The following is a 24,602-nucleotide window of genomic DNA, read 5'->3' on the forward strand; positions in this document are numbered from 1 at the left end:
ATCCAAGAGAGAGCTCTTCTAAAGCTTATGAGGTATTGAGGAAAGGCTGGAAAGGGATGAATCACAAAACAATGTCAAGAAATGATGGAGTCCACAAGCCCCTTGGAGACACAGAAGCAGTGGGGGACAGAAGCTGTGCCTGCTGTGCATCCTTGATCCAGTCATCTTTTCCTGAAGTTGCAATGCAAATATTATGACAACATATCTTATTAAGCTTTCATAACAAAATTTATTTGGAACTACTGCCTTTGTAAGCAGATAACAACGGAAACGATCAAAGTATGAATGCACAGAGAGTTTTCAGGGAAGGGAAGGACTTTTCCACATGGGTCTAGGACCAGGCATGGTGTGGCTGTGATTCTGGCACAGCTCCTGTGTGCACACCCCAACACAAGCACTCCAAGCTGACTGAAGGAGCAGGAGGAAGTATTGCGAAGGCAGAGTTGCTCATGGAGCAAAGTGTATGGTAACAACGTGATTAACTGCTCACAGTTCAAGATTTGCAGAACAACAAATCCTTTTGTAAACACTTGGGATTTCTACAGTATAAATAAATAAGTATGAACATAGCTCTTATTGTAAAAATAAAGACACTTCTTTATTAAATAGCTTTTAGTGATAAAATGGAGTGCAATGATGAGATTTCTATAATTGAAAAAGACTCATCTTCAATTAAAGATAACTAGAATAATGCCTGACAACAAAGTACAATACTTCCTAAAATTTGTATTAAATATTCATTGATTCACAACGTATGCTCTGAGGAAAGAGATAGGTATTGAAGTTATTTTACATGCATTTACAGGACACCTTATAAAAGGGTAATATTTTTGCACTGCAAAGCAATGAATGGGTTTCCAGAGCCATTCAGAACATAGTCATGTATGGATGTCGGTGATACCACTCTCAGGAGCAGGGAGATTGCTGTGTTTGCACCATCAGTCTCACCTACTGGCTGACCCGATTTGATCCATAAGACCTCTTAATAACTTCACCAGTTAAAGGATCTTTAAAGATTTCGAGATAAATATCGCCAGCACGGCTATGAAGATCTTCCCGTACGGACACTAGGTGTCAATGGAGAGACACTTCAAAGCAGCTGCAACAAAAGGCAGTGCCGTCGCGTTCTCTGAAACCAGGTTCTTCTTTTCCTCTTTTTCTCATGCAGCTCTTCTGGGCTGATAGCTTTGGGAACTAAAGTCACAGAAAAACCCCTCAGGAGCAGCATGTACACGGAACACCCATCCAATTAGTTTCCGATGCAGATGTGATTTAAGTCCTGGTTTAAGGGAGTAAGCATTTATCAGCTCTACAAACCAACCGGTTTTTTGCTGAGACTGACAAAGAGGAATCTGAACATGGTTAGGTGGCCTTATAATCCTCTGGCTTAGATGCTGAGACCACCCACTTCCTTGAATGAAGACATCCAAGCTGCAGTCAAACACCAAATATTTTTATAAAACTTAAGAATCTAAACTGAATTGGAAAAGCAGCCTAGAAGTAAGAAGTTTCATGTCCTCATTATCCTCCCCTGAGACATAGAATCCTCTGTCAACAATTTTATAATGTAGCCAAAGCACAGGATGTGAAGCATGACAGAAAAATGCAATACCAACTTCTTTCTCTGAAAACTGAAAACTGGTTAACTGAGCTTCATGCTGCGTTATGAGTTTAATTAAAACAAGTGCTAACAGCTGTAATAGATCTAATAAAAGGGCTTTCAGAGGGAAATATAAAAAATTGGGGATTTGGTGGATAAAGCTCATTTATTGCTGTTGAAATTTACATTTAATACTACAATTTTAACACTCGTAATTAGTTAACACACCATGCTGAGCTGGTAGAATGAGCCCCTCATGTACTGTAGTACTGCCCCTTGTTTGTGTACAGCACTTCTGTGCATGGGGTGGATCTGCTGGCACCAAAGGGCAGGACACAAACACTGGCTTCTTGTAGTTCCCATAAAAGGGGGCCGAAGAGCAAAGACGCTGTTACTCCTGTCTCTGTGAGGGATCAGGCACTGCAAGAGGAGGGAGAGATTGAGGCTTAGTCTGGAAGGAGGCTGAAGGTGCCCCACTGGGGGACTTAAGCAAGATGGGGTGAGAGATAGATTATGGATTTGCATTAAAACCTCAGAGGCACAGTTCTGGGAAGGGCAATGGTTATTTGACAAGCAGCTAGTGAAGATGTATGGCAAATGGGCAAATGCCAAGTGGGAGAAATGTTTAATAACAGGCAATGGACTAAGGTGACAACAGAAGATGTGAAAACAGGAGCTGTAGCAACAGTGACAGAGTGATACCTGTCTGGAGAATGGCAGGTTGGGATCCAGTAGAGAAACGCTCATGACCTGAACTGTGTCGGGTGGAAATGTGAGAAGATGGGGAGGGGACAAGTATGTACGTACAGCAAAAGACAATTCCAGATTCGCAAGCAAAGGAGCAAAGGCTCAAGGAAGAAGTACATGTCAGAGCTCTTGGCGTGACAAACCCCTTAATGTCAACAAATTTGCGTTTGAACGGGTTCTGCTGGAAAACACAGACAGTAATTGGTATTTTGGATTCAGATTAGTCTTTGAACAACTCAAAGGGAGGTTAATTTTCTTTCTTCTCTTAAAACAAAACAATCTAAACCCCTTTTACCTTTATTTAATAGCATTGTCCATGAACTCTACCGCTGACAGAGCCATCCAGCAGGATCAGAGCTATCCAGTGAGTGACTGGCTACCACAGGACGTGCACAAAGGTCTGTTTCCATCAGCTCCCTCCACTCAGAATTCATACCAACCTCAGTGGAGAAGTTCTTCATGTAACATTTTCAGTGCTGGGGGCAGAAACTAAAGCACAACCAAAATGGGTACGGCTTCCACTTTGTGTGCAAGAGAACCAACTGCTTACCTCAGTCTTTATTTGAATATCCCCTCTTTACACAGCAAAGTGCTGTTGCTCAGGGTAGCAGGTCCAAACCGTCACACGTGGGAACCATAAACTCTGCATCTGCGATGTAGTGTTGCTCAGGGTAGTTTAAACAACCTGGTCATCCCACACATCTTATGTCACAGATACTGCTTCTGTCTAGATTGAAACATGTGCCATTTTACGTCATAAGTATGACATGGCAGAGATATTTCTTTCTACATCTAGGTAACAACTAGGGTAAATGTTTTACAAAATCTGGTATTTTAAAGTTGATGTCTTATACTGCCTGAAAAACTGTAATTGCTACCAACAGAATCATTGTTTTCTGTGTTCTTAAACTAAATTCTGACAATGAAAATGTGGACGTTTCTACAGTTGTTTCTCCCAAATCAGTACTTTGAGATTTATCAACAAATGCAGCAAAGCATCTTTCCAAGAATTATCTAAAATATTTTTGATGGACTAAAGGTAGTATCAAGGTGACATATTTCAGCTGATGCAGATAGTTATATATATTTCTTCAAAAAGCTTATTGTTTTTCTCCCGTCTTTGTACTATTGATAGACAGCCCCACATGATTTATTGAAATATACAGTACTCAAGCTACTCTATAGGCTAACAAAAATACGTACTAAATCTTGCTTACTGTCACAAGCAAAACGACTGGTTGGAGAAACAAAGTTTGGTTTCTGAGGTTTAGCACTTACCTAAGAAGAAAACTAAAGAGAGGCAGGAGAAGCAGTTTCATCTTGCTCGTTGTGTTGAAGGATCTCTGCATCCTGGTAGCTAAGCCCGGAATCACTTTGTCTTTTGTTACTATTACTTTTGGTAAAATGAAAAATTCAGAAGGTTTGTGTACATTATGCACAAAGTTACATGATATTTATGGACATTTACAGCGACAGGACCAAGCAGTGGGTAGAAAAACAAAGTTTGAATGTCAAACACAGAACACTTAAAATGTGAAATTCTGCATGTTTTTTACAGTGAAGGTGGTCACTCACTGGAGAAACAGAGCAAGGGAAGTGGGAATTTTTTAACCTTTTTATGTCTTAAAATGAAGACTGAATACGTTCAGTTCACAATGATGTGGCAGCCAAAAAGAAAACCCAAGGAAAAGTGTCAGAGAACAAAATAGTCAGCATAATTTTTCAGCTGTGTAAAACCAGCATGAGCCCCCATTTTGGGATGTGGAGACCAGACCTGCACACAGTGCTCATGAAAGGCACAGCGAAGTTGAGCAGGTACAGAAAGGAGGATTTAATGTGACTCTGGGGATGAAGCAGCTGCTTTTGGAGGAGAGACTGGTAGGACTGTAAGGCCTTAACTTTGAGAAGGCTGAAGCAGAAGGGCAAGGGCAGGATTTCACCTTGTTTGCAGAGAGCTCTGAACCTGCCTGTAGCGGTGTAATGCTGTAGGACATGTCCAGCTTGAGGGGGTTTGTGTGTCTCCTACAACACACAACAGCTCTATCCCAGGTAATTAATCCAACTCCCCTTAAACAAGAAATTGTGTTCACTAATACCAACCATAAGAATATTTAGTGTTTTCTTGCATTATCCTTGTACGGAATTTGAAGGCAAGTATAATTAATCCAAGATGTACATATGTTTATATAGCGTCTGAGCTCTAGCTGGTGCTGACAGGTTTATGAGAAGTGAATTATTACTTGGTATAAAAGGATTTATTTTACTTTTTAAGGAGCCAGTCTGGAGGTTTAATCTGATTATTTTTCCCCAGTGCAAGACTACACAGACTATTTTGCTTTTTTCTGCTTGCAACGTGGCTGCTCCTGCCAGCAGGACAAGCACTGAAGCTCCATCACAGTTTCACTACGGGTGCATCAAAGTCACATAGCACTGGGTAGGGCAGGTAGACTGAAGGGAAGAGACCTCAGTATTTGGGAGCACAGACATGATAAATATGGGAATAGTTTTCAGACATTAAGAAACTATTAGGAGAAAATGTGATACTGAAATATATATATTTTGATAGGAATACTGTGGGGACCATCTTCATCAGCTACACAACTCTTATCTAACTCCATAGTGGGTGCTGAACATGCCATGAAGCCAGCGGAAAGAAATTGCATTGGTCATGCTGCCTGAATTAAAAATGTTATTATAAAGGGGATCAAATTAAGGCTGCAAGTGCGTTTCCTAATTTATTTTCTACCATTCTTTTAATGTGAACGCTTATTATAGTAATAATTAAAAAAGTTATGCAAATTCAGGGTGAAAGAAAGCGTATGATGAGCTCTATGTATGCACAGCAGGCAGTGTTACAATTAACTTGATCGCCGACAAGCTTCTCACACGTTTGTGCCATCAATTCTGATGCTCACACAAAAAAAAATGTGTATAAAGAAAGAGGATAAACTGTGGCGTAAATCAGCTTGAAAATGCGCTTCACGTGACCTTGGATGCTTCTGATTTTGTCCGTTGACCTTCAGAGAAGGCTAAACACAGCTCTGCTCTTTACTTTCCTCTGAAGCTGATTAGCTCTGTGTGGACATATAAATATCAGAAGGCCAATACAATGCAGCTCTTCAGACACTTAACACTATTTACTGGCAACACATTTTCTCAAATAAATAACCAGATTTATATCCACAGGCACAAATGAGAGAAAATTGCCAACAAATGCTAAAAGCTAACGTAAGAGCTGACTGATGCCAAAAGCAGGTAATTGTCAGGTGGCTGGCTGTTGTGAGAGTGGGAAAGAAAGATCAGTGTATTCCCTTGAAATCAGACTTTCCCTTTCTTCCTCTGATGCTACTTGACAGTGTTTTTTAATAGTATTTTATTTTTCCATTTCTACGGCATTTTTGCCTTTTATTTTTACCTCTTCACCACCAGCAATGACTTCAGCACCCAACTGGCAAAGGAAAGATCTCATCAGAAATCTTTATTTTGTGGGGGACTAACCAGATACAGTTTTCTTGTTGATCAGAACCTTTTCCCTATATCAGTTCTGTCAGTAGTTAAAGAATGTACATTGAACAGTGAAATGTGCTCTTGTATTGTTTGAGACCACCAGATAGATAATATGGTAGGAGTGGCAAATGAAAAATCAGTATGGATTACCTTTTGATAAAGAGGATATAGCAACTGTTATTTCTGCTGCAGAAAAGAATAAAAATGAAGGGAAATGGCTTTATACAAAATATTTGGATGAACTGGTGAGATATGGCAAATCTACCTCCTGTGCTTTTGAAAAATTTGTGCATTTTGTAAGGATACAAGATGTAATCTTACTCCACATAAAAATATGGGAGCTGTATTAGAGAGAACATCTTTTAAATGCCATGAGATTTCCAACTGGTCCCCCTTGCTGAGAATAAAGTAGAAGCACTGGATGGGTGTTCTGGGATCCACTGCTGTGCCCTCCATGCAGCAGCCATGAACAGGATATCTTTGTATGGGAGTGCGGTGAGAACCATCTGGATAAGCAAGGGGACTCTGGCACATGAGCAAACAAAACCAAAACACAGTACACTGCCTCAGCCAATTTTGGGCTTCTAAATGAAATTTTGTATTTGGAGTACAAGTTGATTTCTGCTCTTTTATTGTCGAAACAGAAGAAGAATTAAATAGAAATATTTACACTGACAACCCGTAGCGGCGTCACTAAGCCAACATCCGTATTCCCCTTGACTCATGTTTGTACAGGGCTGTTTTCTTCCAAGACGAGGTTTCCAGCAACGTCAAACCTTAAGGGCCAATGGCTCCATGCCACACAGCCTGTTGCCTTCCCCTGGGAATCCGCCAAACACACAGATAACAGGTTTTGTACAATGAACAAAAGCAAAAATGTGAATAAAGTGCATCCAACAACATACAAACCGGTGCCTCCAAAGCTCACACATATAAGCAATCGTGAGAGGGTAGTGAGGTGCTGGCACAGGTTGCCCAGAGAAGCTTTGGATGCCCCATCCCTGGAAGTGTTCAAAGCCAGGCTGGACACTGCTTGGAGCGATCTGGATTAGTGGAATGTGTCCCTGCCCATGGAACCAGATGATCTTTAGGTTTCCTTCTAACCCAAACCATTCTATGATTTCGTGTTTCATTTTTCTGAAATTCTTCATCTTTAATGGTTTATTATTAAGCAGATTATAGCTAATGCCACGATTTCACAAACAATGTCATTATGGCTCTATTCAGGTGTGAAGAGCTGCATGCTGCTCCTCTTGCACTCACTTCTTTTAAGAACTGTTCTTTAATGATTTAATTCTGACAAGAAACCAGAGGGGTGGGAGGACCTAAATCGAACTGCAACCAAGAATTAGACTGAGATTTAGATTAGATCCCACCAAGGTCAAACAAAAACAACTTCTCCTGCTCCTGGGGGAGCTTTGAAACACCCTGACTTTCACCTTGAGGAAAGAAAACCTCTGTCCTTGGCACTGGTGAGGGCACTCTTTGAGTCCTGTGTCCACTTCTGGGCCCCTCGCTTCAAGAAGGACATTGAGGTGCTGAAGTGACTCCAGAGAAGGGCAAGGGAGCTGGGGAAGGGTCTGGAGCACAAGTCCTACGAGGAGCAGCTGAGGGAGCTTGGGATGTTTAGCCTGGAGAAAAGGAGGCTCAGGGGAGACCTTAATCACTCTGTACAACTCCCTGAAAGGAGGCTGCAGGAAAGTGAGGGTTGGCCTCTTCTCCCAGGCAACTTGCAACAGGATGAGAGGACATGGCCTCAGGCTGTGGCAGTGCATGTTTAGGTAGGACATTAGGAAGAAGTTCTTCTCAGAAGGGGTGATTAGACACTGAACAGGCTGCCCAGGGAGGTGGTGGAGTCACCGTCCCCCGTAGGTGTTTAAGAAAAGGCTGGCAAGTCAGTGCCAGGGCTGGCTGACATGGTGTTGTTTGAGGTTGGACTCGATGATCTCAGAGGTCTTTTCCAACCTAATTGATTCTGTGATTCTGACAAGAAATGAGAGTACGGGGTCACCGATGTGAAATAAGAGAAAAATAGCGAGAAGGCAGCGACGGCCGGGGCCTGCCTGCCCGGTCACCGAGCCGACCTGCCCCCCTTCCCACACCCCGCCGCCAGCTTTAGTCCAAACGTTTCCCAACGCGGCACAAACCCAACCCGAACCCCGTGACTGGAGGGGGGGGGGGGTTAACGGCGCGGGCAGAAGCGTTTCCCAAAGAGCTGAACCGTCTGCACACGGTGCCAGCGCCGTGCCCAGGTCCCACCCCCCGTGCCCGCTCCCCACTCCCGGTTCCCACTACCATTCCCATTCCCGGTCCCGGTCCCGCTCCCGGGGCCGCTCCCGCGGTGACGCACGCGCCCCCCCTCGCCCCCCGCCCGTCGCGCACGCGCGGCCGCTACCCCGCGCCCGCTCCCGCGCCCGCTCCGCGCCTGCGCCGCGGGGCCGCTCCCGGCCCGCCCCTCCCGCCCGCGCCCCGCGCTCGTGTGCCCGGAGCGGCGGGACTCGGTCCGCGCCCGCCGCGGAGGCCCCGAGCCCGCACACACCGCCCACCGGGCAGGGCAGGGGGGCCAGGCGGCCTCCCGGGCGCCCGGCACCATGAGCATCGAGATCCCGCCGGGCCTCACCGAGCTGCTGCAGGGCTACACGGTGGAGGTGCTGCGGCACCGGCCGTCCGACCTGCTGGGCTTCGCCGCCGAGTACTTCGCCCGCCTGCGGGATGCCCGCGACCAGGAGGCGGGCGGCGGCCGCAGAGTGGTCAGCTTCGACGGGGAGCCCATGCAGACCGAGTCCAACGGCGACGAGGAGCCCGAGCGCGGCGACGAGGACTCGGACTCCGACTTCGAGCGTAAGTGCAGGCGCCGCCGCCGAGGCGGAGCCGGGGGCGCGGGGTCGCGCCCGGGGGATGCGGCCCCAGGGCCGGCGGCCGCCTCCCCGCCCCGCTCGGTCCCTTGCCCCGGCCGCCGCCGCCCGGGCAGAGCCGGAGGGCGGCGGGGATTGAATGGGGGAGCGGCTCCGCCGCCGCCCGGGCCCCGTGGGACCGCCTGCCGAGCCCCGGCGAGCCCCGACCCTCCGGCTGGAGCCCCTTGCCGAGGTGTCCGGGGCTGCCCCGGGCGGCCGGGCAGCCCCGGGGTCTGACCGGGGACCGCCGGGGAGCGAGCGCGCTGCCAAGCATGTGATAGGGAAGATCATGTGTTATTGTGCAACGTCTTCTGTACTTATTCTTGCATTTCTGTCTTTAAATCGTTGTGGACGAGTGTGGGGTTTTTTTTCCACCTAAAGCTGGGGTTGTTTATTGCCTCTGTTGAGCGTTTGAAGTGGTTATTATAAAGCAGCGAAATAACTTTCGCTATTTCAAAACGTGTTAAGATTCAAAGCCACCTGTATGTTCCTCTTTATGCTGTCAGTCTCTGAGACAGAGAAGATATTTAACCTGAGCTGAATGAAACGCCACTTATGGTACTTCCATTTTTATTCTGTCAGAACATACTCTGTGTTGTGCTATGCAGAGCCTTTGTCATTTGGGCTGTAATTGAGCTTCAGCGCAAAAAGTTATTTAAAATGTTTGTGAATGGTGGTACTTGGCACACCCAGAATTTTGGACCTGAAATCACTGCATACTCTTTCGGTATTAGAAAGTAGCTTAAGGGGAAGGGAAAGGTGAGAAAAGACGTCCTTTTCCTAAACTTTCAGTGCCCTCGATTTGAGGTCTTGTGCCCTTGACCTATAACGGGAGTAAAGGTTTCTGACTTTTATTGATAGAGGATCCTCTTTTAGACCAATTACTGGGTGTCACCTTGTGAATGAAGTGTGCTCCTAATGTCTATTCTCTGGTTAACAGTTTTAGAGAAACAGGAAGAAATTAAGCTACAGAAAAAATAATTGTTTTTATTAAGGAAGCATTGAGACATCAACTGTTTTTTTTTGCAGCCCTTTTAGACTGGCTACTTTACAAAGTAGAACATACATTCAGTTCTTGAAAGCAGACAACCTAAACAAGACATGGAATATGCGAGAGGACAAGAGTGAAATGTGCAGTCAGAATGAATTAAAAAGCAGTTTACAATTACTGTCTGTATTTGGATCTTTATTTTTTTTCTAATGAGAGAGAAGTTCTGTTCAGGACATGAAGAAGAAAAGATAAAAGGTGAAGGGTAAAGAGGTGGACAGTGGTGGTGACTGAGTTGAAGTTAATGGCATGTTCAAGTATGAGCACAGATTTATGGAAATTACTAGTGATTTTTTGTTCTGCAACAAAGTCAGCAATGTCTTCAAACATCTCTAAACATAAAAAGGTTATAGTTTCTTGTAGAATGTATTATTTTAAAATTACCTCCAGATTAGAAAAATTGAAGTAAGCAATTGGATGTAACTTTTAAAAATATGCAATTTTTATATGACATTTTCCTTTAAAAAAAAAGAAAAAAGGAACCCAAACCCAAAAAACACCAAAAAACCCAACCGAAACAAAACCCCAATTCACCAGAACTGTTAAATGTCTTTGAATGCACTTTTGCTATTTGGTGATCAGTTTACCTAGTTTTAGGGTTTGAATTACCTCCTTTAGGGAAGTAAATGTAAAATTTTCCTGGTGAATGTTACAACTACACCTGGAAGGATCCTCTGAAGTTAAATGTTTTCAAATAAAAATGTAAAATTTTGATAGCAGCGAACAGCTTTTAAAACACAGATTTACATGCTGAGGCTGTCCAGAACAGAAGGGTGGTTCCTTTGCTTCAAGTTTCTGCTTATCATCTTTCTATCTTAGTCAAAGAGAAAATTAAATTAGGAAGGCAGGGCACTGTCACTTGTTGTAGGCAGAGCCCTTTAGGCAGGTGACACTGTCTGTAATGCTGTCTTGCTTATCTGAAAGCCCATGCTGTTTCCACCTTGTGGTTTCCAAGACCTGGGGCAGGAGCAGTGCCGTGTTCTCTGCAGCAGCAGGCGAGGATCCCTCTGTAGTGTCAGGGAAGTGATTCTTTCTTGCGTTGTTCAACTGTGTGGGTAACAGTCGACTGTGGCTGCGTGTTTGTTATTTAGGGTTCTGTTGTAACTGTTGTTGTGTAAGGCTCTAAAAATGAGAAAGTGTTAAGTCAGAGGTTTTGATATCTCTGATGACTGTTATAGATAGGAGCTGTGCCTTGCTGTGGAAGACTAGATCCTGTGTGCTCACACACTGCTTAGTGTTTAAAGGACACTTGGAAATAGATTAGAACACACAATGAGAAACTCAGATAATCTCCTTGGACAGACCTGAGTACTGTTTATTAAGATTGCAGTTTTTCATCTTGGGCAACTTAGGACAAACAATTAATTTCACTGTGTTTTCCTAGGTTAATGCCTTCTTACCTTAGACTTGCTGAGACAGGACAAGTGGATGTTTTCAACACATTTCAATATCTGTTTTTAAATATAAAGATGAAACTGAACAATTGTTTTTGTTAGTTATTATGCTAAGGAAACTTGAAGCTAGTTTAAATATATACCCTTATTGTATATGTTGGGAGTAGGAAACATGTTTGCACAAATAATGTGTCTTCATGTGTTTCCTTCTGGCACAGCGTTAAATCTGAGCATGTCACCAGGCTGCATCTGCATACTAAGAGTGAGAGAACATTTTAGATAAGTTATGTGAGAGTTTTTTGTATGCTCTAAGAGAGTATGGTAATAGAAGTAAGAATAATTCAAAGTCAGAAGGAGCTCTTGGCCTTTGGTGTAAACCACGTGGCAAATGTCTTCATGTACTTCTCGAGACACCCGTGGTTCCTTTGCTGCCACAATGGCACTCCATCCATGTGGTAAAAGTCACTGAAACCAACTAGACTACAAAAAAGACTTGTGTTTTCTTGTCATGCTTAAGAAATTACTTCCAGATTTATGTTCATTCTCAGATTCCCCCGGAGTTTCATCCTTCATTTTAATTGTTTTTGTATATGTGATCAAAGGACATCAGGATGTGGCTGTTCAGCGGAGTGGATTATAAGGAATGTGTGGAAATGAAATGATGATAGTTGTGGGAGAACCTCCTGAGTCATTTATTCACTGGGCTGTGGCAGAGAATTTTTACATTTGAATCTTTACTCAGAGCCTTTATTTCATTGGTATAACTGCAAAATTGACAAGTTGATAGAGTTGGGAAAGGTGCAAAGTGACAGCTTCAAAAATCAGGTTGAGGACGTAGCCAAGGATGGATATGTATTCTGAAAGTATGTCCTTGACCATGACACTTATACTTTTAACAAGGAGGCTCTGAATGGAAGATTAAGATTGTGAAATTAAAGATAGAGAAATGGTCTGTTTGAGTCGTGGCTTTGAGAAACCTTCTGTCGAGGAGGACACTTGAAGGAAGGCAGGGAGCTCTCCTTCCCAGTCCACTGAGGCAGTTGCACAAAGGTGCAAAGTGCTGCATCATTAACTTTCTATTTTGTCTCCTTGTTTGTAATAGTAAAACCATCTGTATTTGTTGTTGGAGGTATTAAACATGACAGTGAAACTAAAATATTTGTGGGATTAAATACTAACTTGAGCAATGCAGGTGTTTCACAAGTATTTTAGTGCAAATCAAATTTTTCCTTCCCAGGATTTCACCTTGATATTGAAGGAAAGAGTATGTGCTTTTCAGCTGCTCCATGAGCAAAAGAGAACCCTTCTTGACATTTTGCTTTTGAGATAATCCTCTTCAGTATGCTCTGTTTCTGTGAAGGAAAATGGTGCATATGAATCTGGATGGACAGGTGAAGAGATCCTTTAGTTCTGCACTGAGCTGCTCAATTAAAATTCAGGGATTTGCTCAATGTCATCTTTAAAACATCAATAGGATATCTGAGCAGAAGGGAGTAGGGAGATGCTCTTTTACATTGTTAGATCTTGGATGTGATTCAGAATAAGAGTTCAGTCTACCTTTGAAATATTTATCTTTTTAATTGTTAAGAGAAGAGCTTAATATTAATTTAAGCCTGTTTCAGATTGCTTATCTTCTTATTCTTAAGCATTATTTGCTTATGCTTTCTTATTCTGTACTGGGCTGATGCATCCTGTGGAATTCCTAAGGAATTATTGCTTTACATTAATCACAAAGCATCAATTCACAAGTCAGGCATAACTCCTTCCTGTTTTCCTGAAATAGTTAAATGAAACTTAGAGAGTAATAGGAGTTGGATGATATTAAGAATTTTGCATTATAGCGTAAGAAGAATAGTGGTCCTTCTTAACAATGCTGTTCAGGTTTTCAGACGTAATTCGGATTCATGTGTTGCTGTGAGATACTATCAGCTTTAAAATGAAAGTACTTTTAAATTTTTAGCAGTGCTTTCACCTGCCTACTTCCTTCATAACTCTTAATTACTGGAAATTAAGCTCAGTAGCTGCCTCCTCGCTCTGTTTTTCTAGTTTTTTGTTTGTTTGTTTGTTTGTTTTGTCCGTAACATTAAAAGAGCTTCTCTGTGCAGAACTGTAGGGGTTTTTTTTTTACAGAATAATTTCATTGTATCGTGCAAATCCAGTCCAAAGAGGAGCTACTCTATTTAAAGTCTAGGTAGCACAGTGAGCACTCTCATAATCTGATGATTACTAGTTCTGCATAATATTTGTAACAAAGCTGTTCTGTGCTCTGCTTAAGTAGTCTCTAGATGTGTAGGGAGATGGAGGAAAAAGCTATAGCTCAGTGGTGGGCTTGGCAGTGTTAAGTTAATGGTTGGACTCAGTGATCTTGAAGGTCTTTTCCGACCTTAACAATTCTATGATCTGACTGTATTAAACCTTTGAATTTGGTACACAAAGAAAGAAATGCACGTGCTTGCTTTATATTATGTTTTAAAAGGTTGTGTGTCTAAGCAAGCCTAGCAACCTGAAGGTATAGAAGAAGCTTTAGGGTTTTATTTATTCTTTGATCTCCATCAGTGAAATCAGTTATAAAGCAAAGTATCTTGAGCGTGTTTAACGTAAAAATATGACGTGAAAGACTAGTGTTGTGCAGCTGCTGTACTTGCACACGTCTTTGCTTTTGCAGAGGCAGTTCTCCGTGACTTAAATCTGAAGGATTAAGTAGAGTAGCTGCTGTTAGTACTAATGGAACTTCACTCCCTATATTTATCTTGTTCTCACAGGGGAATTTTGAAGATAAACTGAGTATTAAGGAAGACTGATCTCACTTCTCTTTAGTTACTTGGACAAAACATCTAAAGCTTTTTTTTTTTTCTTGTCTGGAAGTCTTTTTGCTTCTGTATTTGTTTATCACAATAGAATTGCTTTTCAGCATTTGCTCTTAAGGTTGTAATTACGACAAGATGAGATTACGAATTTTTTTTAACTAAATGATGTAGGTCTAAGAAAGCCAGCAATTGTAGCTCAGTGGGGCTTGAAGGAATGTTTCATCAGTAATCTTCAGTACAAATGAAAATGTAATTAAAATGTATGTATAATATGGTTTTTTTACCTAAGACAGTAAAAGAACTGAAAGTAATTCCTGAAGTGAAGGGATAAAAGCTGCTGACTGGCTGAGAAACAGAGAATTGTAGATGAGTTGACTGAAATTCAGATATTGCTGGATATTGCTAAATGTGTATTGGTTTACATCAGGAAAGAGCAACTTCTATGTTAATTGTAAAAGCTACATTTCTTGCAATTTTGACATGGTACACTTGGTGCTGATGCCAGGACATTACAAATAACTCTGCTGTTATTCCTATAGCACCTATTAGACAGCCTCTAACAACCTATCTCAAGAAAGATATCATCTTATTCCAGTTTGCACTTAATGGCTTGGCATAATTGTTCTGCCTTAAGTGATAGGTATGTCCTAAAATGTGAGGAAACGAGCAGTGGGTTTTTTTGTTTGTTTTAAATTTCCTTTGAATTCGTATTTGTAGTCTGTTGCATACTAGTAACTTTTCACTTCGCTGTTAAACTTGATATTTCCTGAAAGAGCTTTTGATACTTGCTATAACTGTACAGATAAATTAAGTTGTAGACTCAGTATCTGCTGTTTTAGTAGCCTGCTGTTACTTTGGACAAATAGAAACTTTATTACTCTTACGTGCTAGCCTCTGAAAAGAGCATAACTAACTATGAAGGAAGTGGATAACTAGCCTTTGTAAATAATTATTGAATTATTAAAAGCTTCTGCTTCCGTGTTGAAAAAGCTTATTGTAAGAAAAATTGTATGAAACTTCTAAAATTGGATTCTTCTATCTGGTTCTAAAATTAAGCTAATGGAAAATATTGTATCACAATACTAGATATTGTAGTGAACACAAGCTTCTATTTAACTTGGCTATTTTTGTTCATTTAATAAACTAATATTAGAGTGCTGAGACAATTCCATCAGGGTTGCAGAGTGCCATCTTCCCCTGTGCTAACACTGAAGTTTAGTTGTGCCCTCTTACCCAAAATAGAACAATGGAGATCTCGGGGAAGAGGAGGAGACAGCAGAGAAGGAGCTCACTTCAAGCTATTCACCAGTCAGTCATTAAAAAGCATTAATGTCTAACAAAGAGCAGTTGCTCATTATTCAAATGAAGCCTGGAAGTGTAGCCAAGATGAGCTATGAATGTTTCCCACTGGCTTTAGTAACGTTTTCAACTTCATGAATGATCATTCATATTTTTTTGTGAAAGGAGAGGGAGACAATAACAAATATAGTTCAAAAATGTATTGGTTCCTCTTTTAGAGGAATGTTACTCTTGCCTCTGTGATGGTCCTTTAGATTCCTTTGGCTGTTCTTTGTGTTCCATGCCTGGCTTTGTGTCAGTATTTCCTTGGTAAGTTACAGTTGTTCAGTGATTTTTGATACATCAAAATTCTTTGGTTCATGTGCGGAAGACAAACGAAAGAAGCAAGAGGAATACAAGAAATGGCGCGCAATATATGAAAAATACTAAAAGGACTAATAACATGGACGTTTGCAGGCAGTTTAGGCCTGATTCGTAAATGAATAGAATGTTCTGTAGTCGTTTGATTAATGTTTATAATGTTTACTGTTAATGCATGCTTTTTAATGTTTGTACCCCAGTTATATTTGTTATGTTATATTTGAACATGTTAGTCCCCTCATGAATTTTCTCCTCCCTGATTGGTCAAGGTTTCCCTCTCCCTCATTGGCCAGGATTGGCCAGTGTGGGCGGTCCTGCCATTTCCCTCCTTCCATGTTATTGGCTCCTAGTTAATTTATGCATGTTGCTGAATCCCCATTGGTTGTTTAGTCCCATGCTCCTCCCAGTTTCCAGATCCTTCCACCTCGAACCCTATATAAGGGTTAGCTCTCCCTTCAGTCAGGGACAGCACCCTTGACGCTGTACCCTCGTGTGTCCCTGTGTTAATAAATACCTACGACAGAGCAAGAACCCCTCGTGCTGTTGTCGCCTCTCCTTTCACCGGGCTGTGGCATTCAGGTAGGTTTGATTGTTTTTCTTAGGTACTGTCAGTTCCCCAGTAAATGGTGTGTACTCTTCTGCACTCTGCAGTTTTTGTGTCTTTATGCATCACTGTGATATAAACAGACTAGGTAAATAATGAATCACAAGAATATTAGTTAGAAAAGTGACTGGTGGGGAATTTGGGAAATCGGAGTGTGGACAAAACACTGATGAATAAAAGACTCTAGCAGCAAGATACTAATTCTACTAAAGGAGTGCATGCTTCTGAGATCCCATAATGCAAAAGGATCTTTTAAAAGTAGGGATCTGAAAGAGGGGCTGTTGGGTGGAAACTCCAGAAGTCTGTTATGCAGAACAGGCAGCTGTTTTGTGGTCATTGGTGTTTTGTCTGTGGGGTTGTGAGAACTGTGGTGATGATGGCAGTGTTCTCTATGTGCTTTAGTGGGAAGGATACTTAAAAGAGAGAGGAGATTAAGATGAAAGCAGCCTGTCCTACAGTTATCATGCTGCTAGGATCTGGCTTCTGTTTCATAAATGTACCCTAAACTGTGTATAATAAAGGCCAGCATTGTATCAGTAGCAGTTTTGCTGGTAGCCCTTTCCATTCTGCGGCGTTTCTGTTCTATATAGAAATTACAAATGGTGAGTAGTGGCAGTTCTCTGTGCATAGACTTGGAAATTCCCTTTGGAATTTGCAGACATCTTTAGGAAGAATCTGTCTTCAAGGCATGTGGGAGGGAATGCAGGTATTCCTTTTGTAGCATTGCTTTTATCATCGTTTAAAAACAACAACAAACTTGGGGGTTATTTTTTAAAAAATGTTAAGCCACTCTCTGTTCTCTCCTTTTATTTCCTGGTGGTTTGAAAAAAAGCTTTGCTTCTGTTTGGAAATGGTCTCTAGCCTGTAGGGTCTGGCATGATGTCAGGTTTTGGTGTGAGGTCATCTTACTGAAGTCTGGAACTCTGCACTCCTTTTTGGGTGTTTGTGAGGTCCAGACTGAGATGGTCCATGACCAGGGGCCTCGTCAGCAGAACTGAGCAAATTGCCACAAAATCTCTCTCTAAACTGTTGTGTGAAGAAGGATTGGGATTGCAAGTTGGAGAGGAAGTGCATGTTCTTCCATCCCTAACTGTTCTGTCCTTCTATGGATCTGAGCAGTCCTCAGAGAAGGATTGCAAAGCTTGAAGTCCTGCTGCTCTTGTTGCAGAACATTCTAAAAACGTGTGGAGTTTGTGTGGGGAGCAAAATGTGGGGTTTGGATGAGAGTTGAGAAAACTGCTCCGTGGTTTTTCTGTGCATTTTTTAATCAACTGTAGTGCCAAGTTCCTTGTTCTTGGTGATTGTATATTGACAGAGTGCTATAAAGCAGGATGTCACAATGGCCCTTCATTTCCATTTTGGTTCTTCCTCCCTTGGGACAGCATATTGTTTTCTGCTTCCTATCAAGAAAACTGTTTTCCAAAGAAGAAATTTTAAAAAAGAAAAACACAAACATTTTTGTGTTATTTTTTTCTGTTGAGGCTCCAGTAAATGCTTAATAGTGTGGCAACACTTGTGCTAATCTTGATCCTTCAGGAAGAACTGCTTCCTCAAGGACGGGTTGTAGTGTGAGGAGCTGGTCAGTCTAGGGTTGTCATGGGTGTGGGGGATACCTCTCTATGAAAGATGTCTTCTGGACAGCCCTGGAATGAAAATTCAAAGACAGAGTTACCTCTTTCCTCCCACTCCCCCCCCCCCTTTCTTTATTTGAAAATCATTGTTCAGAAACAGGTTTTTATCATTTGATTTTATCAATGTTTCTGATTAAAAGTTTTTGTAGCACTCAAAGCTTTGTCAGGTTATGAAATTGTGAAAGATGTCTCATTAAAACAGATTAACGTTTAGTCTTCTGTCTTTGACACCTTCAGGGAAGAGTAGGGGAGAGATTTCCAAGTATTCTTGTTCTAAAATGTTGAAGCTTAATAGTGTTTGGAGTGGTGATGTTCAGAGCCCAGTTTCTGAAGTGAAGAAATTAAGCATCACTGGATATAATGTTTTTAATTCTAATCTTGAGATTGTGTAACTTTCTCATAAACAGCCATAAGCTGGACTTCAGTTTCTCGTGTACTCTGTAGGAGCATAATAATTTTAGTTTCTTGTTATTGGAAACATTTAGTTAAAGTGCTATGCCTTGTGTCATTTTTTCATAGGACTTTGAAATAATGTAACTTTGCATGATGTACTGGTCTTGCTAGTGGTTTAAACTTTTCAAAGCTTTTATAGGCAGACAGTGTTAACTCATAGTAACTGAAAGTGAACTGCAATGTTATGTTTGTTAGGAAGCACTGTGTGACTGGGGGGAGTTTTAGACCAGTTGTTCTGCTAAAAGTCGGTTCACCTGGAAGCTAAACCTTGTAGCACTTGCTGCAGCTCATATTTTTTGTGGTTACGTCCACACTTTATGTCAGAATGAATGTTATTTGTGCGAGACTCTTGCAGAGTCTTCTGACATCCATGAGCATTGTGGGAATGGTGCTTAGGGATGTGTTTCAGGGGTGGATGTAGCAGTGTTGGGTTTATGGTTGGACTCGGTGATCTTAAAGGTCTTTTCTGCCCTGAATGATTCTGTAAAAGAGGATTTTTCCTGGTCTGGGTAGAACATGCTGACTTTTTTTTTTTTTTTTTTTTTTTTTTTTTTTTTTTTTTTTTTTTTTTTTTTTTTTACTATTATCCCTTCTTAGGAAGCAGAACAAATCTGTCTGTCTTCACCCTTCCTCTTTCCCAAAAATCCTCTTCCTGTGAAAGTGCACAGGATGAAATTACTGGAAGTATGTGTGGGAGGTTGTCTGTCAAAATACTTTTTCACATGGAGATGATTCTTTTTACAACTATATGTTTTAAGTAACTTGGACGTTGATTTAACGTGGTTAGAACTGTAAAGCCGAAGGAAGAGAAGTGATAAAATGCGATATTTTGAGATGTGATGCAGAAGTTATTTTTGTTCCTCGTTTGGTTCTGTATCGTGACCTGAAGATTGCCCAGATTAGAAGTTTAAACTGTTTTAAATTTTAAAACATACATATTTAGAATCTACTCAAGTTTATTTATGCTTTATTTACTAAAAGGAGCTGTAACCAAATTACATCTGAATGAATCAAGCTTCACTTGTGAATTATTGATGAATATATTGTACTGATAATGAAGCAGTACTCCCTGTTGTATACATGTAGTATCTCAGAATTGCCAGAGAAGTTAATGATGCATCTGTAGAATCCCTGATACTCTTCTGTACCTTCTCCCTGAGGAGTCTGTGCCACCCCTCGGTGCTCTGGCTGTCACCCTCCCTCTGTAAATCCTGGACACCTCTTCTATCACTACTGTAGTTAAATCTGTATGTAACAAGGACACAAATTGTGGGTTGGTGTGGGGATTTTGGTGTGTTGGTTTTTGTTTTGCCTTTTTCCTTTTTTTTTTTTTCCTTTTTTTTTAAATAAACTGGAAAACAGTTCACTTCAGGTGCGAGTATTTATGGAACTTTTAATAAACAACTGACCAATGTTTTCTTATTTTCTGGTTTTGGTTATTAAAAAATGTGGTGTGGTACATGATACATTTTTTTCCTCCAGTTTTTCTTTTTAAACATATCACATATGGGAACACTAGTTCTTTGAATACATGTTTGTTTTTGGTTTTTTTTTATTTCACAAATCAACAACATGTCTTCAGTCTTTTTAAAGCACTTAATAATAATGAAAAAAAAAGCCTGTAAAAATCAGACTTCAAGAAGAATTGAGCCAGCTCTTTAAATTGTTGTTTTTTTTGAGAAAGACTGGTTTGAGAAAGGTCATTCACAAACAGTTCAAGCAAGAATGAGTCTTCAGTGGTGACTGTGTGCGGGAGGGAGTGCTAAATCCTAGAAAGCAGTGACAGGAAGGGTGCAGAGGTGGTTGTAGCTGATCAGCCCATAATAGATGCCTTTTGTGACACTGGCTAAGAGGGCTGATAAACATGTTGAGGTTTCTCCAGGATGGGGATGGTCATGGGCTTTTGTATGGCATTACTAGACCAGGCACTACTACAGTGTGCTGCAGTAGGGTCATCAGTGAACATTTTTTAAAATGCCCCAGAAAGTGCTCAGTTTGCAATTGTGAAGAATGTGCCCCTGGTAAGAACCTGTAGAAGCCCAGTCTACTTCTCAGCCTTGTTCTTCCTACCTTTTCCCTCTTCCCCCTTCAAAAAGCTAGCCAAACAAATTAAATCCCAACAGCCCCAAAGTGGCTTTGTCAAAATTTATAGTTACCTACTGGAAAAAGGGTATCTGTAACTAGAGTCCCTTAATACCTGTACCTGCAGATGAATTTTACTTCTATTTGCCTTCTCTTTGCCTGTTGAAATTTAAACTGGAAGTAAAGCATGGGGTTTAATGGGCTGTGGAGTATCTTTATGGAATCACAGAATGGTTGGGTTTGGGAGGGACCACTGGAGGTTGTCTTGCCTGACCCCGCTGGGTGAGCTGGGCTGCTCAGAGTGGTTACCCAGGACCATGCCCAGATGGCTTTTAAGTATCCCAGAGGATTGAGACTCCAGAACTAATCTGGGCAACCTATGCCAGTGTATAGTCACCCTTACAGCAAAAAAGTGTTTCATGGTGTTCAGATGGACCCTTTCTGTGTTTCATTTTGTGCCCATTGGCTCTTATCCTGTCGCTGGGCTCCAGTGTAAAGAACTTGCCTCCATTTGTCCTTCAGTGCCCTTCAGGTACTGATAAGAGCTCCCCTGAGCATTATCTTCTCTAGGCTAACAGTTCTACCTCTTTCAACCTGTCCTCACACAAGAGATGCTTTGGTCCCTTCATTGATTTTTTTTGCTGGGATCTGTCCAGGATGTCTGTGAATCTCTTGTGCTGGGGAGCCTCGAACTGGACACACTGCTCCTCCAGGTGTGGCCTTACCAGGGCTGAGCAGTGGTCCCCAACATGACAGTGTTACATCTAAAGCAGCCCAGGATTCCGTGAAACTCACATGCCTTGCCTGGCATATACAAGTGTGCTGATGCCCTGATTTAAATGTGGATGTGTGAGATTAGGCTCTGAATCAGCTTGAAGTGACACTTGATGCTGGAGTTTCTAATTGAAATTCCTCGTGCTCTTTTATACAGATCAAGTCAGATGACAGCACAGCCCATTGCAGCCTTGTCTTATGTAAAAACACGCTATGTTTCATCATTCAAATCAGTAGTGACAGCAGGAATTGGTAATGAAATGTGAAGTGACCCAGGCAAGGAACTGTGAGCTTTTATGTGCCTCTTTTACCTGTAGGAAGCTATTCTTAAATTGTACCCGGATGCCTATAATTACAGAATCCTGAACTCAGGTTGACCTGGCAAGTGTAGCTGTGTAACATGCCTGCTGGGTATATAAAACACCAGGCCCTCCCAGTGTTGCTGGTTGTTTCTGCTGAGCTTCAAATCTTCTGTTCCATATTTTTCTTCTGAATTGCTCTTTTGTAGAAGTAGTTCAGTTACGGTTGTTCCATACTGTCTGTCACATGAGATACACCTGACTGTGAGAGTGGCTTCAATCTGTTTTGTCTGAGACTAAATAGCTAAGAGGCGAAAGGAAAAGCTTCTTACACTCCATCTCATCCGTAACTGCCCACGTTAATTCTTCCTTTCTGTTCTAGTCCAAACTTGGAGCAGACCAGCTGTACACCACCGATGAAAAAGGCTAAGACCAGCCTTTTTTTCCTTGGCATTGGAACAGATTGGAAGTGCCAGTACAATCAGTGGTGAGCCATGGGCTCGTTGTGTGCTCAGGTTTGGGACTGGAACCTCTCTGTGTCCTCTCATTTGTTTTCTTTTTTTTCCCTTCTCCCATAATGTGTTCTAGAATGGTGGTAAATGTGCAAGTACAGGCTTGAGACTAACCATGTGTGTATGCATAAGCAACTGCGTCTTCCCTTTCTGTGTAATTCCCTTATCTGTGTTGGGAGCTGCTCTGGAGCTCAGAGGATCCATAAGCCAATTAGTCTCTCAGAGAAGGGCACTGGAGTTAGAACAGTTGGATCACAATGACTCCATTCTGATGTTGCCTCTACTCGTGTAATTATTTTTGTGGCAGCATAACTATTTACCTTAATGAGCTGTGGTCTTGAATTGTTGTTCTTTTCCTGTTTATTATGATACAATGGCAAAGGTGGTAGAAGAAAAATTCCCCAAGAAAATGTGTATTTCATGAAAAGCAAGTGTTGCTGTTCTTAGAGTCCCTATGTCATATTTACATACTGATTAGTCTTAAATTTCTTGCAACATGTCTAAGATCAGTTTGTCTGTGTAGCAATCAGTTGCTTGTATTGAACAAATAACTTCAGTTTATGTGTATATAGATATACACACACATACAGTTTTCTCTCTATAGACTGTCATTCACTGCCATTTTTGTCAGAACCTTGCAGCAGAGTACAAGCTGAAAATACACAGATGATTGGGGAATTGTAATTTTATGTTACCATGGTTTGGCAAGAATTTGAAGCAAATGGTGATACCATTAACTCAGTGCTTTTTTATTCTAAAAAAAAGTAACTGTATTGTTCACTCTCGAATAATTAGTCTGACATTGTAGGAAAGTATCTTAATTCACTGAGTGCACTCGTTAATTGAATTATTTTATTCAGGTGCTCTTACATCCTTAGCAATGCATGAGTTTTAGATTTTTACAAATGCTTTGAGCTTCACTACATCATTTCAGTTTACTTTGTCCCTTTTTGTGTACAAGATAGATTTGCTTAAGTATCTATCGTAATGAAAGATGTGAGCCTTTCAGTTATATCAATTTGTTGGCTCTCTGAAAATTGTGGTTGAATATAAACCATATTTTGCTCATAAGTAGCGAGGGGGCTAGTAAACTATATTAGTTATGGATATGATAATAAGTATTTGATTTCTCATGATAGCTTTTATATCCTGGTACCAGATTATCTAAAGAAACTATCAGTCTCAGTAGGACTTTATACTGAGCCTGCCAAGCAGCTGCCAAGTGCAGATAGCCAACATTTACATTCAGTGTTGTGTGATGGTAGCTGTGACATGATTCCAATTAAAAGCTTGGTCTGCACACTGCAGATGTCTTCTGAATATTAATGTGCGCTACAGCCTGAGCAGATGGAATCTCTTTAAAATACAATGTAGTGAATGTAAAATTAAGGTTGGGTTTCTGGTGAAAACTAATAGGCAGTCAAAATTTTTCTTTTTTTCTTTGTTTTTGACTGCCGATCCACGAACATATCTCTGTATCATCACCACTTTTCTTTACATATAGGAGGAAATCAGCTCTTCATTATGCATTGAAATAAAAATACTTAAAAATGTGCCTTATTGAAGTTTTCTCAAATGCCAGATGTACCTAGAAAAATATTAGGAACACATGCAACATTTGCTGTGCCTTAAAATATGTCTCTGTCTAAAAGACAGAAAATAATTGAAATGTAGGATGTCTATGAGTTATTTGAGGAGTTGTTAATTGAGAAAGGCTGCATAAAAATATATATAGGTGTTTGTATTGAGATGGGATTCAGAGATGTTCTGTGAGGTGTATTAGGAAAAGTACATCCTGCACAGGAGGGGTAGAACAAAACCAGGGAATGAAGAGAGTGATAAGAACATCGGTGGTGCACTGCCCAAAGTTAACTGTCAGAAGACAGCAGCAATCCAGCTGGGAAAGTGTGTGGATTAATTACTGAAGTATTTACTATGCCTCCGTGGCAGTCCTTGAGATATGGAGTAAAGCCTTGGTAGTAGGAACAGATTAAAAGCCTTGAAAATAAAGAGGGTAAGTGTGGTGCTGAAACTGGAAGCAGAAGGCTCTCAATGTGAGCGGGAACTGTAACTTTCCTCTTTGCTGCTGCAAAGTCACAGTTGTGTTTTCCTCTGGGGCGGAATGCAGGTGTGTGAGGGGAGTGTACAGGGTTATAGAAAAGGCAGTGACAGGAAGTGTGAAATACGTGGATCCAGTAGACTGCTTCTTTTGCTTGTGTTATTGCCACAGCTGTGACACCCTTTTCGTACTTAATTTTACAATTGCTAGTACCTGAGGCTGTGTAAACACTAAAGCCAGTGCCAGTGATAGCATTTTTCACTTCATCCCTTTTACTTCAGTAGGTATTTCCCCTCAGATCTACATTCGGATTATGTTTGTCTGTTGTAGCTACACTACCTGGGTAATATTTTCTCAGAGTTACTGGCCTAGCTGTAAAGAAGAGGTTCCTGCCTTCAGCGAGGGTGTTTATTTAAGAGATACATGCATACTTTCAGAGGTGTTGACTGTGCTATTCCTGAGGATAATACTAATTTAAGAGTCTTTTTAAAATCCAGACCATAGGGGGATAGAGAGCAGGCTTGCCCATGAG

At 41.3% G+C, this 24,602-nt stretch overlaps 1 protein-coding gene across 1 annotated transcript in view; it reads left to right on the forward strand.

Annotated features, from left to right (window-relative positions):
- Positions 1–8,336: 8,336 nt before the first annotated feature.
- The window catches only part of PRKAR2A (protein kinase cAMP-dependent type II regulatory subunit alpha), a 63,295-nt gene continuing 47,029 nt past the window's right edge, over positions 8,337–24,602 (forward strand). Inside the window, exon 1 of the mRNA XM_027882300.1 lies at positions 8,337–8,695. Within this exon, the coding sequence (XP_027738101.1) occupies positions 8,446–8,695 (250 nt within the window). The 5' untranslated portion in view covers positions 8,337–8,445. The remainder of the gene's footprint in view (positions 8,696–24,602) is intronic.

This window comes from Empidonax traillii, unplaced genomic scaffold, assembly GCF_003031625.1.
Source record: "Empidonax traillii isolate 1590-97213 ecotype Southwest subspecies unplaced genomic scaffold, ASM303162v1 scaffold104:size2570737, whole genome shotgun sequence".
In the NCBI taxonomy this organism is placed as follows: Eukaryota; Metazoa; Chordata; class Aves; order Passeriformes; family Tyrannidae; genus Empidonax; species Empidonax traillii.